The sequence below is a fragment of the Cnephaeus nilssonii genome (genome assembly GCF_951640355.1).
Source record: "Cnephaeus nilssonii genome assembly, chromosome: 16".
Classification (NCBI taxonomy): Eukaryota; Metazoa; Chordata; class Mammalia; order Chiroptera; family Vespertilionidae; genus Cnephaeus; species Cnephaeus nilssonii.
In genome coordinates this window covers 28700677-28718364 of record NC_137087.1, presented here as the reverse complement: position 1 = coordinate 28718364, position 17688 = coordinate 28700677, and the positions used below count along the sequence as shown (strand labels likewise).

The window sequence follows — 17688 nt, the reverse complement described above, 5'->3', positions numbered from 1 at the left end:
CGTGATCCCCGCAGGCCAGGCTGAGGGACCCCACCGGTACACGAATCCATGCACCAGGCCTCTAGTATAAGAATAAAACGCCTTAGGAGTTGTCTATATTCATGATCTCCCTTGTGTACTGACTGCTCCTTCAAACTATTTGTCAAGGTCAACAAATGATCTCCACACTGCTAAAGCCAACTGATCATTTTACCTGGTTGTGGTTAAACTCCTTACTTAAAGAGGCATCTTATTAACTGGCATCCTTCAGACAATTGACTATAGAGCAAAATGTCCCAAGATTCTGTTTATGAAAGAGAAATTGTTTGGCACTGCTAACGCATATTGTGTATTTTACCTGTTCAATATAATAGTCCTTCTAAGTAAAAGAAAAAATGAGATATTCTTTCCTTAAAATTAGAGCTCTCCTTTTCCAGGAATATCCTGAGTTAAGATAATCCTATAGTGATTGCTAGAAGTTGAGGCTCTCTGAGGTCATGGGACTTCCCAGCCAGCATTATAGGATGGACATAGCATTTAGTCATGACCTCCCAGGGCTGGAACTCCTGGTTCTTGGAAATTGTTTCTCATGGGGCCTTCAAAAGTTGGTGGCTGAACCTTATCTTCTGATGACATGGTCACTGTAGAGAAAATTAGATAACCAGCTGGCTCCTAGGTGGAGAGAGGGAGAGGGGGGGCGGAGAGAGAGAGAGAGAGAGAGAGAGAGAGAGAGAGAGAGAGAGAGAGAGGAGAGAGAGAGAGAAAGGAGTGAGGAAGTATTAAAGTCAGGGAAGAGGGTCCCTAGCAAACTCTTAGTTCACAGCTTTCCCCAGCTCAGCCCCAGGCACTTGGAATATCAAGAAACACCTTTTAACTCACAAAAGAAAGATTGTATTCTAATCAATATAATTTCATTATTGTGTTTTTAAAGAGCTAATTCTTAAGAAATAGGTAAGTTATAAATAATCATTTTTATAAATATCATATATCTATACACTAAAGCTTGGCTTTAGTAACTAGATACGTTAGAAATCAAACCTTACTCATTTTGCTTTTGGAAATGACATATATGTTGTTCATAGCATGAAAATTACATTTTGAACCATACAGTAAGGATCATAATCCCTATCTCATAGGGCTATTAGTAGGGATAAATAAGAAAATGTGCTTGGATTTAAGAATTCCATTAATGACTGATGAGATCATCTTTAAGAATTTTTTTTTAATTTTTTGAGAGTATGTTTATTAAAGCTGGGGACAGTGAAACAAGGAAGGGCTTCTATCTAGGACATAAGAAGCAACAGGAAAGAGCCTGGGCAGGGCTGCTGTAAGCTCACTGCAAAATCAGAGAAAAGAGGGCTTTGGAGATAGATTCAGGGGGTTAGCCCAGGACGAGTTGCTGCTGCCCATTGCTCCCTTGGTTGCAAGTCTTGTGGGGACCTTTAGAGTTTAGGAGAAAGAAAATTCACTGGAAAAAGGAGATTTGAGTAGGCGTGTCCCAAGGAGAGCCTGCCAATAATCTTGAAAAGGATTCTGTCCCCTTTTCTTCAAAAGGATTCTGTAGAACTGACATATTAGCTTTTAGGAAGGCAATGGTCAAAATAACTTAGCAAACTGACTTTTGCAGATACTAATGTCCAATCATCAAATTCTGGAAACTGAAGTAGTTAGCAGATAATTTCTGTTTTTACATTCAAGGGAGGTGTCACTGTATATAATTTTGAAGTGGGGAGGGGGACTGGCTAAGAAGAGAAAAAGCAACCAAACTGATGTAAAACAAACAAAAAATATTTTATTGTGCATTAAAATTCATTCCCTAGACAATGGATAATGCACTCATTGGATGACATTAGTAGACATAGAAAAGATGCATTTGGACAATTATCAACATTGATGAATGTGGGGACACCATAAATGTTAAGCTTTATCAGGTTATTGGACTTCCTGAATATATTTGCAAAAAGAAACTTTCAACACAAAAACATTTAGTTTAATTTTTTAAAATGTCACTCATTTTATCTACCAACCTCGACAGTAACTAAAAAATGAGGTACAGAAATTCCAGAAGTCTGAGTGTGGAGCGGAAGTCCAAGGCACTTTGGAGCCCCATTATTTCCTTATTGAGTAGGATTAACTCAGTTATGAAACTCCCCATACCCCAGGTTTACTGCATAGAAAAAGCACTATTTACCCACCTCAATGAGGTGTTGTGGGGATTCATACTTATAAAGTGCTTCAGGTGCCTTAGAAGAAAGGCAACATAGAAGTATGAAATAATCTTAGATATGTATTTCAAAAAAAAATGAAAACAAACAAACAATTTGACACAATGGGAAGAATGCCTCCTATTTAAAGAACCACACTTGGCTATTTATAAAAACTCATCACCTCAATGGTTTCTTGTTTGTTTGTTTGTTTGTTTTAGTTGAGAGAATAAATGTTTCTGTGTTGCCAGTTTTACAACAGTCATTCTCAACCCTGACTGTGTTATCAGAATCACATTAAAAATATAGATCTTTGGCCCACAGCCTAGACTTACAGAATTAAAGTCTCTCAGAGTGGTATTTTTTTTAAAAGGACCTATAGAAGAATCTGATGCATACAAAAGTTTTAAAAGCATTTATTTAGAAAAATGTCAATGCATTAAACATTTATTTTCTTCCAGAACATTTTTCTTAAGAATGAATGAAGTTGAATCAGGGTATCAACTTCTTATTGCCTTTTCCCTTTCCCATGTCCCACACAGACTTAGAACATCTCACACACACACACACACACACACACACACACACACACACACACACTTTTTAGTTCTGCCCTTGAATTAAAATGTGATAGTGGTAAAATCTGATAATAGCAAATAAACCGAGAAGATATGCAAGGACTTGCAATTCATCCTCACTGTGCCCGAAGCAAATGGATGTTTCCCATTTGCCAGAACGGAATGGTTTAAATATGCATTTCCAATTTGGAAATAGGTAAAATCAGCACTTCCTGGGAAACATCAGCTGAATGGATGCTGACAGACAAGAGTAAGCGAGGTTATAGCAGCCAACCATGAAGAAAGGCTATAGTGAGTACTCCCCCATTTGGAGATCGCCTGCATCTCAGCAAACACCTCATGCTTGATGGGCACCAAATCTGTGGGTGCTTCATCAAGGTAAATAAAACAGAATAATTAGAACCGGTGACTGTAATTTAAAATGTCTTTTTTTTTAAAATGATCAGTTTGCTCCACTGCAATTCTTAATACTGTCTTAGTAACCACTTTCATTTCTTGACTGGCTCAAAGTCTTCTATTCACTAGCTCGTCTAACATAGAGAGTCGAGTCCATAGCGGCAAGCACACATATCTCATCATGCCGCCTGCAGGTCTAAAACAGAAGAGCCCCCTTTGGTTGCCTTGCAATGGAACGAATGGCGTCTGCAGAGAAATTATTTCTTTGCACAGAGAAAGTCCTCTGAGGCTGGCCAAAATGTTTACAATGTCAAGAACTCGGGAATAATATCCACACAGAATAGTCCTGCTTCTTGGGAAAAGAAAAAAGAGGGGAAAAATACAGGAGCTAGAGGTACATAGAGAATAGGATATGCTTTAAAAAATCAGTCAGCGTCAGCCACAGTGTAATTTTGCTCTGAAAAAGTCTCATATTGCCTTCCAATATTGCTCTAAACATTAGAGGCAACTTTGTACACAAAGGCTGCTGGAGCTGGCTTGGGGAGTTGTTTGTTGCGTGTTTCCCAGGGGGGCAAGGATGCCAGCAGCAGAATAAAACCTCCCAGCAGGACGCAGAAGCCACTGAAAAAAAATGCAATGTCATAGGTCTGGGTCCAGTCATAAAACCAACCTGGAGAGAGAGGGAGAAAAACGTGAGTTTGATATAAATAGTATGAATATGAAGCCCATACTCTAACTTCATCAATTTTATACACAGTATGAGAATAGAGTATATTCCATCTACTCTCAAAGTAGATGGCCTGCTGGGAATTAGAAAAGGAGAATTTCTCAAAATTTGGACAAGAATAAGCAGGCATTTTGGTTTTCTCCCAAATAAAGAATAAACACAAATCCCTGAGGAAGAACATTGGCTTTGCAACTACAGCAAAGTGATTTTTTTGTTGTTAATCCTCGTCCGAGGATATTTTTCCATTGATTTTTTAGAGCGAGTGGAAAGGAGGGGAGAGATATCGGTGTGAGAGAGACACATCGATAGGTTGCCTTCCACAAGCATTGTACCAGGGCCAGCGATTGAGCCTGCAATGGAGGTACGTGCCCTTGATGGGAATTGAACCCGGGACCCTTCATTCCGCGGGCTGATGCTCTATCCATTGAGCCAATCCAGCGAGGGCAGCAAAGTGATTTTGAATAAATCATTATCATGACACTTCCCATGCAGATTTATTTTGGGCAAATCTGTGCTATTGTTACAATCTGAATTTCTCTATCTGGGGAAGTCACAAAGGAGAGCAGTAAAATGGGTGACTTTAAGATAAATATCTTACCAACAATTGGTGGTCCAAGGCTATTTCCAAGTCCAGCAAAGAACATTAATATCCCATAGGCGTGGGCTAATTTTTCAATCCCCACAGTCTTTGTGGTCACATACGGGAAGATGGACCAATTACCAGTAAGAAACCCTAGGGTCCCAGAAAGTATGGCCAACGTGACATAAGTTTTGGCAAATGGAATTGCACACAAGGCCAGGCCCATGAGTATTAAGGTAGCTATGTAAAGATATAAGGTATTAATCCACTTGAAGTCAGCCAGTATCCCTAACAGGAGTTTACCAACTGCTGTCATAATGCCAATAATGGAAATAAGAGGCATAATAAACTCTTCTTCTTTCAGATTTGAACTTCTTGCTACGTCTTCCATAAGTAACGAAGGTGGAAACCCTCCGACGTCGAAAAGGAAGATAGCGATGAAGAGTGCCGAAAATACTTTGTTTTTAAAAAGAGCCACCGTTTCTCCACAGTAGTTTTTATATAATTGCCACTTCCGCTTGGCAAGCTGCTTGCAAAAATACGTCTGTTCTGCCACTTTCTTTCTGTAGGTTTCCGTCTCTTTTGTGTGTGCCGTGGCTGCTGGGTTCTGATGAAGGAGGCTGTCCTGCTTCCAGGCACCATTGGCCAACGTGCTCCTGGAGGTCTCCTCACCTCCGTAGCTCTTTTCAAGGATGTTTATGCTTTCTTCCGGGTTCTTTTCTTTTTCGTTGTAAATGGAGTATCTATCTGGTACATTTTCCAGAGCTGTTTTCTCAGGCAAAGGGCAATCGGAGGGCGGGAGGGGTCTCATCAGACTGCCACAGGGTAATATATTTAAAGCTAAAGCACCCACAATCAGCAGGCACCCGTCCAGTCCATAGAATTCAATCAGTAGCTTCTGCAGAGCAGCATATATAAAAAGTCCAACACTTGAACCTAAAAGGGAAAGGGAACTGTTCAATCTTAATCGCTTATAACGTGGGGCTCTCGGGACAAGTATTATGGGCAGCACAGTGCAATTTCTTTTTTCCACTGGCACTCGGGCGTGCCATCATGTGAAAAATCACAGCAAGAAGATGAAAGGTAATCCTATCTAATAAAAGAGTAATATGCAAATTGACCATCACTTCAACACACAAGATGGCTGCCCCCATGTGGTCAAAGATCCTGCCCCTATGTGGACACAAGATGGCCAGCAGGGGAGGGCAGTTGGGAGGCACCAGGCCTGCAAGGGAGGGCAGTTGGGGGTGACCAAGCCAGCAGAAGAGGGAAGTTGGGGGCAAACAGGCTGGTAGGGGAGCAGTTAGACATCAATCAGGCTGGCATGGGAGTGGTTAGGGGGTGATCAGGCTGGCAGGCAGAAGCGGTTAGGGGCAATCAGGAAGGCAGGCAGGCGAGCAGTTGGGAGCCAGCAGTCCCAGATTGGAGAGGGTGCAGGCTGGGCTGAGGGACACCCCTCCTCCCCATGCACGAATTTCGTGTACCAGGCCTCTAGTGATAACAATAATAGTAATACTATTATGATAGGATATTTATTTTAAGAAATAACATCTGTAGTTCAGACAGTGTTCAGCACTTCACATTGCACGATGTTGTTTAATCCTGACAATGATCAAATTGTGTAGGGCCTATTATTATTCCCAACCTATACCTGAGGTGACCGAGGGCTAGAAAGGTTGAGAAATTTGCCGCAGGTCACAGAGCTGTAAATGGCACCAGTAGGAGGCACACTCAATCATTCTGACTCCTGGAGCCCAGATTCTTAACAAATACCTTAAGCAACTACTTTTTTTGCACTTATTATGTGCCAGGCTCTGTGCTATATATTTATTCCCTTTGAACAAGTAAATACTCATATTTTATTTTTTGAGCTGAAGAATATATTTCAATTTTTATGGGATATTTGTCATGGTGTGATAGTTCAAATCCACTGCTAAATCACCAGAATATAATGATTCACAATACTAAACTATGAAAAGAGTAAAGTAGAATTTGATAGGGTATTAAAATCACAAAGTATGCCTAGTAAATTTTCCAGGATTTTCTGGTTGTTTGTTTTTTAAGCATAGATCACACTAAACATACTGGAACCTCATGTTACATCAGCTGAATTAATTAGCAGTGTTCTGATTTCAACTTTTTTAAAAAATTGAGTATTTTAAAATTTAAATATCATTGAAAAATGTCACATGAAAAAGCAAGAGAGTAATAAATAGAACTGTTTTAAAAATAGGTAAATAGGTGAATCATACTGTTAAAATGATCTATACCAAATTACTGCATAACCCCAACAGGATGCCATGCTTACAGCAAAAACCCATCTTATCAAAAATTCTTACAAATAACCGAATGACTCTCAGACTTGTAAAGAAGCATTTTCTTTGGGACCATAGTTATCCCTCTCTAACATTTTAGAAGTTAACTTTTTAATGCCCTCCTTAAAAATTCTTTGCATTAACATGTTAATAGCTCATATTGATGTAATGGCAGCTACAATAATATCATTTTGTGGCTAGTAAGATAGTATCTTCTTTGCTGACTACTGAAAAATAATAAGTAGACAAATTTAATCCTTCCCTTATCTTTTTAAAAGTGACACATACTTCCAAAGTTAAAAGCACTTCAGAAAACAAACCGAAAGAATAGAAAACAGCACTATTTCATGTACTTCTGTACTGCAGTAACCTCCATTCACTGTTAATTCACATTTTTGCCTAATACCATTTCTTTGTATAGATCCTAACAAAGTGCCATAACATTAGATACCTACAAATACTCTTGGTGTTCTGCAAGTTCTGTATTTTGACCTTAAATTGGAAAAAAATAAGCAACTTCTCCATTGCTCACCACCCAAGTTTAGCTCTCAACATCATGAAATATAAGGAAGACATGTTAAGTTAGTTCAACCAAAATATATAGAATACATATGATGTGCTAAGTATAAGATAGGACAGCACAATCAAATTACACATTAGGCAGTAGAGTTTCCCAAGCCTACATCTCACAAGAATGCAGCCAAAGCTTAGAAAGATGCAGGAATCCTTTCAAGGCAATAACGACTAATTTAGAGCTTTCTTGTGGAACTGTGTAAACTGAAAACTATAATGTTTAATTTTCAGAAAGAAAACCCTAAGTTAAAGATCATCAATGAAAAAAAACATAATAATAAAAATCATTAATGTAAATGGTGAAGTGAAATAAAGGATGAATTATGCTTCATGCATGTCTAAGTTACATATTATCACAAAGAGGGAAAACAGTAATTGATGTTCAGTTACTGAAACAGTAAGAGAGACACTCATGCTTTGATTGACTATTAATACCAGGGATCGATAATCCTTTTCCATAAAGGTGCAGAGAATAAATGTTTAAGCCATAGAGGGCCATACAATCTCTGTCGTAAGTGCTCAGCTCTGCCCCCGAAGCATGAAAGGTAAAGGAATGAGCATGGTTGTGTTCCAATACAACTTTATTTATGAGCACTAACATTTGAATTTCACATAATTTCCCCCTGCCATAAGAAAATCTTCTTCTGATTTTTAAAAACTACACAAAAAATGCAAAAATCATTCTGAGCTTGTGAGCTGTCCAAATACAGGCAGTACACCAGACTTGGGCCACGGGCATTAGTTTACCAACCCCTGTTCACTACAGAGCAAGACCGAGTTCCCAAAACCTTCATTTCATGCCCATGCTCCTTTCTTTCAACTAGGTCACAATGCTGCAAGTATTTTCACTATTAATTTCTGTTCAATTTAAAAATATTCTACTTTGAGTTATATTTTGCTTGTCATCTCTTTCACTGAAGTTGGATGTGTCCCCCCAAATTCACATGCTGAAACCTAGCCCCCAAGGTGGGAGGTGATTAGGTCATGATGGCGAAGCCCTCATGAATGGGATTAGTGCCCTTATAAAAGAGACCCCAGAGAGCTTCCTCTCCCCTTCGGCCATATGAGGACATAATGAAATGATGACCTCTGTGAACCAGAAGATGGGCCCTCAGCAGACACTGAGGGTGCCTTGTTCTTGGACTTCCCAGCCTCCAGAACTATAAAAAAAATACTTTTCTACTGTTTATAAGCTGTCCAGTCTATGGTACTTTCTTATAGCAACCCGAAAAGACTAAGACAGTAGATTCAAGCTTCTCCCTAATTTTGCCTCACCTAGCTCCCTGTGAGTTGACACTGCAAACTCCTTAATTCTGCCAAGTCTTGACTGTCCATAGTAGCTCCATTTTTGGCTCAAGTCCTTATGCCCTCCTCCCTAGACTGAGTGAAAAGCAGGAGCAGCTCTCTCAATAAACTATTTTCAACATCTTCAGCACAAATAAATTCGAAGAGTCAGGGAAATCTACGTCATAATTAAAATGGCTAATACTTTTAGAGCCCTTGCCATGTGTCTTACACAATAACTCTTTTAATACTCCCAATAACCTGATGGGACTATTTTATTCCCATTTTACAGTTCAGAAAACTGAGGCTCAACAGTTAACAGAACCATTAACTAACTTGTCCAACAACAGACAGCTAGTGGATGTGACACAGGCAGGATTCAACACCAGGTCTGACTCCAGGGTCTGTGCCTGTTGCTTCATTATAGTGCCTCTACAAAAATATACAGGATAGGTAAGACCTATTGTCCTTTAAGCTGCCATGCCTATTATCACACTCCCCACACTTTTGGGAGATCCTGTTGGGTCCTGGAAACTGCATTTCAACCATTCTGGATTCTTCATCTTGTTCTTTCTATTTCTTTTCCCATTTTCTATCTTAGCCATGTCCTCAGATTGTGGCCATATCTCCCCCCGACACTATGATTCCCATTTCTCACCTGCCAATGCTTCTTTATTTTGTTTTTGTTTGTTTGCTTGTTAAAATATTTTTATTGATTTTTTACAGAGAGGAAGGGAAAGGGATAGAGAGTCGGAAACATCAATCAGCTGCCTCCTGCACACCTCCCACTGGGGATGTGCCTGCAACCAAGGTACATGCCCTTGACCGGAATCGAACCTGGGACCCCTCAGTCCACAGGCCGATGCTCTATCCACTGAGCCAAACTGGCCAGGCCGCCAATGCTTCTTTAAGCCACCTTGAGTAAATATCCAGCTAGATGTAATTCCATCTGGAATCACTTTGTTGCCCTTGGGTTGGCCTCAGGAACAAAACGTTAATTTGGATCCTGTTGTCAGATCTACTACTAAAGTTCCTCAGCGTATCTGAAAGCCTGGCTTCCCAGGAACACCCACTCACTAACAGGTAGTGTATGTAAACGTACAGCTTTTTAGTAAACTTGGCAGCTTTATCTCCTAACCAAACTCATAAAATATTGGCTACAGAAACTTTGATAAATTCCCTAAACAGCCTAGGAAAAGAATCCAACTGAAAAATAAAGCACCACTTTAAAATATCAGAGTCCAGAAACTTTTATATTTATATTCCCCACCCCCGCAGTGATCATCTCTTGATTATTAAAGGAACAGCAAGAGTAAACAGCCCGTCTTTGGCTGTGCACATAGGTCAGTGAGCTGTATTCATAAATCAGTCCTTTCCACTTTTTTTGTGTGGGAATTGTAAGTGTCACAGTAAATGGAGGTCGAAGCTATCAGCATCCGTCTTTCTGACAGTGTCACCATTTCCCTTCCTTTTCTCCTGTCTTTCTCAGGGATAAGGGGCTTTATATACACGCTGTCCACTTCTTTCAGCAAGGTTCTCACCAGCATGTGACTCTCAAATTTACTGGGCCCGTCCGCTTTCTTTCCTATATGATATCTGTGGACGGAGAAAAGGGGTTCTATGGAAAGTAATCTCACAGGGTGATCTCATCATAAATTCCTTACTGGGCTGCGTTGTCATTGCCCAGGCCTATAACTGTTTAGTAAAAGATTTATTTTTTTGCCTTAAGCGAGCCCTGTCCACTGTTGCTGTGCCTCTAGGTTAACACACCTTTGAAATAAACAGTTTTTCATATGTATATCTTAGGCTTTTCTGAAAGCGATGCCACATTTACAGTGGAAAATAAAATGTTCTTGTAGGAATAGAGAAAAAAAAAAAAGGTGCTACCTGAGTGGTAGCTGGGAGTAGTTGGTTACACATATCTGTTTGCCAACTTTTAACTTTGATTAGAAGGCTGAATAGGGGCAATACTGGACTTAATTTGAAAATGTACCTGTTGAAATCAGGCCAAGTGCAAGGCCTCGGCGGCTGTCAAAATACTGGCACGTAATGGTCACTGTTGCAGTGTATAATAAACCACATCCGAGACCTAAACATAAGAAGACATTGCATAGATTAATTACATATATTACTTCAACGCAAAAAAAAGGGGGGGGGGGATAATCCCAATAGGGCATTCTGTCACCAACTGCCTAAAACTCTTCCAAGTATGAATTCCTAGATACATTCAATGTTAGTTGTGCAGCTCCAATGGACACATTTATGTAGGCTCAGTTTTCACTCTACACACCCAAAGGTCAGGGACAAGTTGAAAAAAATAATCCAATTTATAAAGCATAAATGAATACTTCAAGTTTGAATTAAGATATTGTAGGGAGAGAAAATGGTTAAACCACACACCAAATAGCAAAATTTAACCAAATGTGCCCATTTAATATCTCTGTCTCTCTTCCCAAGTTCTTGTCCTTTGCTCACCGTTCTTCCTCCTCTAAGTCCTCTAAACAATTTTATAAAATCCCTTTCATCATCCCAGCCTATTTTGCAAGAGCTTATAGCTTGCACACCTCAGTTTGCAAAACAAAGACCCTCAGGCATGTCCCTAGTTGTCTTCAGATTAACACATCACAGTAAAATGTATACTGGTAAGTTTTTCTCTTTTAGAGCTGCAAATTATTATAAACAAAAAAGGATTGTCATAAATCTGACAAACTCAGTGACTGAAAGTAACCTCACAAGGTGATCTGATCATAAATTTCTTTTTGGGCAGGTCATGGTAAGTAGTTAAGCACCAGGCCTATAACTTTCTTAGTAAATGGTTTATCTTTGCCTAAGGCTTGTCCATCCTACTTGTGCACTTAGGTTAACACATCTTTGAAATGCCAGAGTAATTCTCTTTTCCAGTCTCCTCAAAGGTATAGCCACCCTCAAGGGAGCACACGATCTTGTTGCCTGAACACCATCTACTTACTGTAACTGTTAAAATGTTAACTATCCTGTACCCACCAATGTAAAGGGAATATATACCTCTCCATTTTTTATCCAACCTTGGAGATTTCTCCAACTTGCTTTCTTCCACCTCCTTTACCTACCACCAATAGATTTCATGTAATCTCCTTAAGTTCCCTCCTTTGATTCCAAATACATAAAAAGAACTGCAAAACTGTCATTCTTGGGAGCATTTTCTCAATCTCTTGAGATCTGACTTCTAGGCATGTGCACCGTTTGGCTCAGATAAACTCTTCCATCAATTTGGACATTCTCATAACAACATTACCTTATTTAGAAGTAAAATGTCATGATGTCTTTTAAAGTATCTTCACACACACAAAAAGACAAAACAAATAAAATAAAAGATTAATAATTATTAAATGTAAGTGGCAGATAGTTGTTTGTTATACTATTCTCTACTTTTCTATAAATGTAAACTTCCCTTTCTTGAGACCCCAAGTTCAATATTTATCTTCAGATCTCCTCCAAGGCTCTGTTTGTTAGCTTAAAGTTTTCATCCCTATTAAGTACCTAATGATCTCAGTTTGTTTTTCATAAAAATTCCCTCTGGCTTCTAACCCATAACTTTTTGCTTTTCATCTGCAACATCACCTGTTCTTAAGAATCACTCTATAAATGACACATAAGCTACAGTCTAAAAACTGAATTTTAACCATGGCCCATTAGATAAGTTATTAAGATCATTTTCATTACTTTTAATTGCTACATGTACTATAATTAGAAAGAATACCTGGACTTAACAAATATATCACACAAACATTCTAGGAAATTAGCTCTTTAAATAACACAGGACTCAGATGATCATCTTTGATTGCATAAAAAGTCTTCTTAAAAAATGAGATAGGTTAAAACAATTACACTTAAATAAACCTTTTAAAGTAAAGCATCCTTTCGTCTGAGTTCAGGGAAGAAATACTAACAACTAAGACAGGAGTTGGATTGGTTTATACAGTTGTTATTACTACATATAGAACACTTTAAGACACGATAGAAGACTTATTTCTAGACAATCAATTTTGTGAAATAAATAAAAAAAAGTTACTCTTTACTAAGGAAGAGGGCTGAATTTACTTTCCTGTGATTTGGTTGTTAGGGCTCTTACAAATGTTAGGCATTTAGAGACACACACAAAAAGATATCCAATTACTAAATGCCACTCTAGAAAAGTTGAAATAGCAACTTTTAAACTTGTAATTTTGGCTAAAAATAAAGTTTTAAAAAATTGTTTTAAGGCCATGGATTTCAGATAAGATTATCTCACTTTTTTAAAAAATGTAGCATAAGTTTGAAATGCCTTTTCTTTAAACTTTTCCAAAAGCAGAAGGTGGCATGAGGCCTCCCCAGGTCTGTATCAGGATGATCTTAAATCAACAGTTGTTAACGAGACATCTCGAGAGTCCCCAAGATCTTCCATGGAGCCCGTAAAGTCAAAACTGTTTTCATAATAATACTAAGATGCTCTCTGTTGCTGCTGTTTATTACATTATGTTCACATTTATGCCGATGGTCAGTAAAACTCCAAGAGCCTTAGTACTGGTGCCAAACTTTATACCTTCTATGCTTCACCATCACCTGCTCACAGTAAAAACAAACACAATTTTAAAAAAATGCTTAGTCTGAATTACAATTGTTGCAAGGAAAGCGCTCATGTAATTGTTTTATGAGTCAGCTAAAATAGTCACTTTTTCATGTAACCTTGTTTGTATTTGAAAGAATGTATGACGGACAAACTAGTTTACTCAGACGTGGGTATTTGGCAGATGTTTCCTCAAAAACAAATTAATAAGGGAAGCAACTGACAGTCATTGTTACCAATGATAGAAATTCCAGCAAAAACAACAATTTTGGAAATTTGTCTCTATCACCATGAATTTGACAACTTCCCAATACATATAGATTTTCTGATGAGCCGATTGGTGATGCTAACAAAAATGATTTTTAAGATGTTGTATAATGAAATGTACCAACGTTTTTAAATTCTTGCATAACTCAACGAACTGATATTTTTAAAATAACCAATTCATGATGTTTCAAAATCAGGTTTGAATGCAGAGATCCAAGTACAGAATAAACAAATGGACTTAATATAACAGGGCACAAAAGTCTACTGATGTGGTATCAGGTTCCAAATTGCAATTAACCTTTAGAAAATTGTCCCTTACTGAGTGACAAAGAAGAATATCTACAATTACCTGAAAAGGCTATTAAAATCTCATCCATTTTCCAACTATACCTTTGTGTGAGACCAAATTTCCTTCATACACTTTAATCATAAAAACATATTGCAACAATTGAGTACTGAGCAGATAGGAGAATGCAGGTGTCTTCTATGAAGCCAGACATCTACACTATTAAAAGAGAAACATGCAAAATTGACCGTACCTCCGCTATGCCCACCAGCCAATCAGGAGCGAGTATGCAAATTAACCCAACCAAGGTGGCTGTGGCCACGGAGCGAGCAGGAGGCCTGGGTTTCCCCAGCAATGGAGGAAGCCAAGCTTCCTGCCCGCCCTGGCCAGCACTGGCCTCCGCTCAAGGCTACAAAGTTTCAATTATAGAAGATAAATAATTCCCAACAAAAATGGCAGCAGCCATGGAGCTGGAGAGAGCAGGAGCTTGGATTGCCCCAGCAATGGAGGAAGATAAATAAATCCCAACAAAAATGGCAGCAGCCATGGCGACTGCTGGTTTATGACACCCACTGCTTAAATGATCACCAACCCCCTGCCTTTCTGCACTGCCACTGCCTTAGTTCACCTCATCTTTTCTGATCTGAGCTATAGCCTCTCAATCTGTTTTAGCCTCTGGTACTTTTCCCACCATTCAACCTTCTAAACTGCTATCATATAATTCTCATCACATCACACTCTTACAATAGTCCAAGCAAAACTTTTTATCACCGGCCTCTGTTACAACCATACTTTGACAGATTTGCAACTTCCCATATGACTTGTGCATTCATTAAACAAACGTCCATGAGAAGACTGCACTCTATTTTATGCCTCTGAGCATATGAACTCCTGGGATGTCCTCTCCTACCACTCATTTCCTTTCCAACCTGTGTCCACCCGACCACATCCTAGTGTCCTTCAAACACTCAACTCAAGTCCAGCCAGTGTGGCTCAGTGGTTGAGTGTAGACCTTTTAACCAGGAGGTCACGGTTTGATTCCTAGTCCAGGCACATGATTCCCAGTGGGGTGTGTGCAGGAGGTAGCCAATCAATGATTCTCTCTCAACATTGATGTTTTTATCTCTCTCCCTCTCTGAAATCTATAAAAATATATTTTTTTAAAAACTGTCTGTTAAAGTTGACATAAAAATTATGTTGTAAAAATATATTTATTGAATGGAAAAAAGTCCATGACAAGTTTTCAAAATATATAAGCAGAATGAATACAACAATCATTTTTATTTTATGTAGGTATATATATATATATATATATATATATATATATATATATATATATAGTATTTATATGGGTATATAAATAAAAATATATGTATATTTTTTAAAATTGAAAGAAAATACTGTAATATTATAAAATCCTTCTTTAAAAATGTTTTAAAATATATTTTTATTGATTTTAGAGAGAGGGGAAGGGAGAGAGAGAGAGAAAACCATCCATCAGCTACCTCCTGCATTCCCCTTACTGGGGGTCAAGCCCACAACCCCGGCATGTGGCCTGAATGAGAATCGAACCAGTGACGTTTTGGTGTATAGGAAGATGCCCAACCAACTGAGCTAGAGCTACAAAATGCTTCTTAATCAGAATACAGAAAGCAAACACCTCTAAGAACTAGCATAAGAATAAAATCATGCAAATGAAATTTTGGTTTATTTTGGGGGGACAAGCAATAAAAAATTTGAAGTGGTGTACATATTTTTAAAAATGTCTATGAATTATTTTTAAATATCCTGTGATTATACATATTTTTTTTGTGTGAAACTGAACAGACATCTGTCGAACCCCTGAATTTGTAATATAAAAATTTCTTCCTGCAGTGTTACTTTTACAAAAATAAAATATTTTAGTGACAGTGCATTCTAATGGGGCAATCTTAAGAAGTGCTAAGGGTGGAGCCACACAATCCAGACTCTCTGTATACAGGAGGGGAACCCACTTATTCAGATTTGCCCAGGACTTCCCCCGTTTGACCACTAGAGGCCTCACATCCAAGGAAAGCCCTTAGTCCTGGACAAACTGGGACAGTTGGTCACTAAAGTGTAGGGACTTCTGTCTTGGTCATTTCGGAGAATTCCTGTTCAGTATATTCTGAAACAAACATTTCAACAACCTCTTTAAATATCTGAGTCAATATGTCATATTCCTGTTCAAAGGGTTGGTTAGGATTGGCAATTGCAAATAGTATTACAGAAATATCTATTCCTGGAAATGAAATAATGAGAACGTAACTTAGGATGCTAAAAAAGATTAATAAGGTTAGAGCATCAAAATATAGGGCAACTAAATGTAAATTAAAGTAGTTAAATGTTGGTACTCTTATGTTTTCAGCCTAAAACATCTGCATGGGAAGTTAAAAAGTCCAAGTAGTTGTCCTTTTTTTTTTTTTTTAAATTGACATGACTCTAAATTTTATATACTTAGCCCAACTCTCCTGAACATGACATTGACTGGTTAAGAGCACAGTTATAGATTCAAATCCCAACTCTATCATGTATTGGCTGTGTGACTTTGGGAATTTGAGAGTTTACTTAAACTTTCTTAGTTTCCTTATCTTTAAAACAATCTCACAAGATAACTATAAGGATTAAGAGACATAAAAATGCAAAAGATTTAATATCTGTACCTGGAACATAACAAAGTACTAAAAATAGCTATTATGTTGGTACATTTTTTTCACTTTTACCTGAGTATTACAGCATTATGTGGATATAGCCTGAGATTAATTAGAAGATCAAAGTTCCTTATTATAATTGAACATCCATGAGAGACAAAAGACTATCTTTAATGATCTAACCATTGAAAACAAAAAACAGCTTATAATTGCTAAAGGAAATATATAGTGAATGACTTTTATCTCAATAGCTAGAACTAGAGTAAGAAAATCAGATTTTCTACGAATTTTGTTTTCCCCTCCCCTATGCAGATGTTACCAAGAAAATGAAGGCAAAGAAAATTAAATTTTTCCAAAAATCAAGAAGAGAATATTAAGAAAACAGTAACCAGGTAACTAAATAACAATAGCTTATAGAGGAAGAGAATACAAGAAATTGACTTGAAGTTGTACTTTTCAGAAAAGCAAAGAGAAAGTATTGGGAAGGCACTTGAGCAATTCATTAAGGACATATTTTCTGCACCGCCTCATCCGACCCCATCCACAGTCTCCCACTACCCTTTTTTTTCTGATTTAGGAAAGTTACTAAGAAAACAGGAGCCTGAATTACCAGGTTTGGCAGCATGGTTTATAGCCAATTAAAAGACTGGCAAGCTGCCATTTATTTTAGCTACAAAAACTGAACAAGATAACATCATATGTTCAAGATGTTATTTTTAAAAATATCAATTAAATGGTAAAACAGAATTATGCCAATTAACACACTTCAGCATTCTTTTGATCTTTTATAGGATGATTAAACATGATACTATATTACTTTATTTTTCTATATTCTTTAATCTGTTAGATAAATATTTCTGATTCCATAGAGCTTCTTCAGTAGGAAAAAAAATGCTGCTGTGCTCTTGAACTAAGAGGTCAGAAAGAAATTCAAGGAGAAGGGAACAAATATGTATTAAATACCTCTGTGTGCTTCTCTATACACATTCTCTCATGAAGAGTCACAATATCTCTGTACTCATATTAGTCCCATTTTAGAAAAAATAAAAATAGAAGCCAGAGAGATTAAATAATTTTCCAAAGTCACAAAACTAATAATAATGGTTATAGTAGCTACTATTTATTGCATTATCAATCTGTAAAACCCTATACGTTGGATGCTATTATTATGCTCACTTTTAAAAATGAGAGAACAAGATAAGTAACTTGTCTGGAGTCACATAGCTGGCAAGTGGATCTAACACA

At 37.8% G+C, this 17688-nt stretch overlaps 1 protein-coding gene across 1 annotated transcript in view; it reads right to left on the bottom strand.

The window, feature by feature from the left end:
- Nucleotides 1-1826: 1826 nt before the first annotated feature.
- Nucleotides 1827-17688, bottom strand: part of SLC16A9 (solute carrier family 16 member 9) — a 56104-nt gene continuing 40242 nt past the window's right edge. Inside the window, exons 4-6 of the mRNA XM_079792925.1 lie at nt 10630-10725; nt 4483-5400; nt 1827-3827 (exon numbers count right to left, since the gene is read on the bottom strand). Of these exons, the coding sequence (XP_079649051.1) occupies nt 3649-3827; nt 4483-5400; nt 10630-10725 (1193 nt within the window). The 3' untranslated portion in view covers nt 1827-3648. The remainder of the gene's footprint in view (nt 3828-4482; nt 5401-10629; nt 10726-17688) is intronic.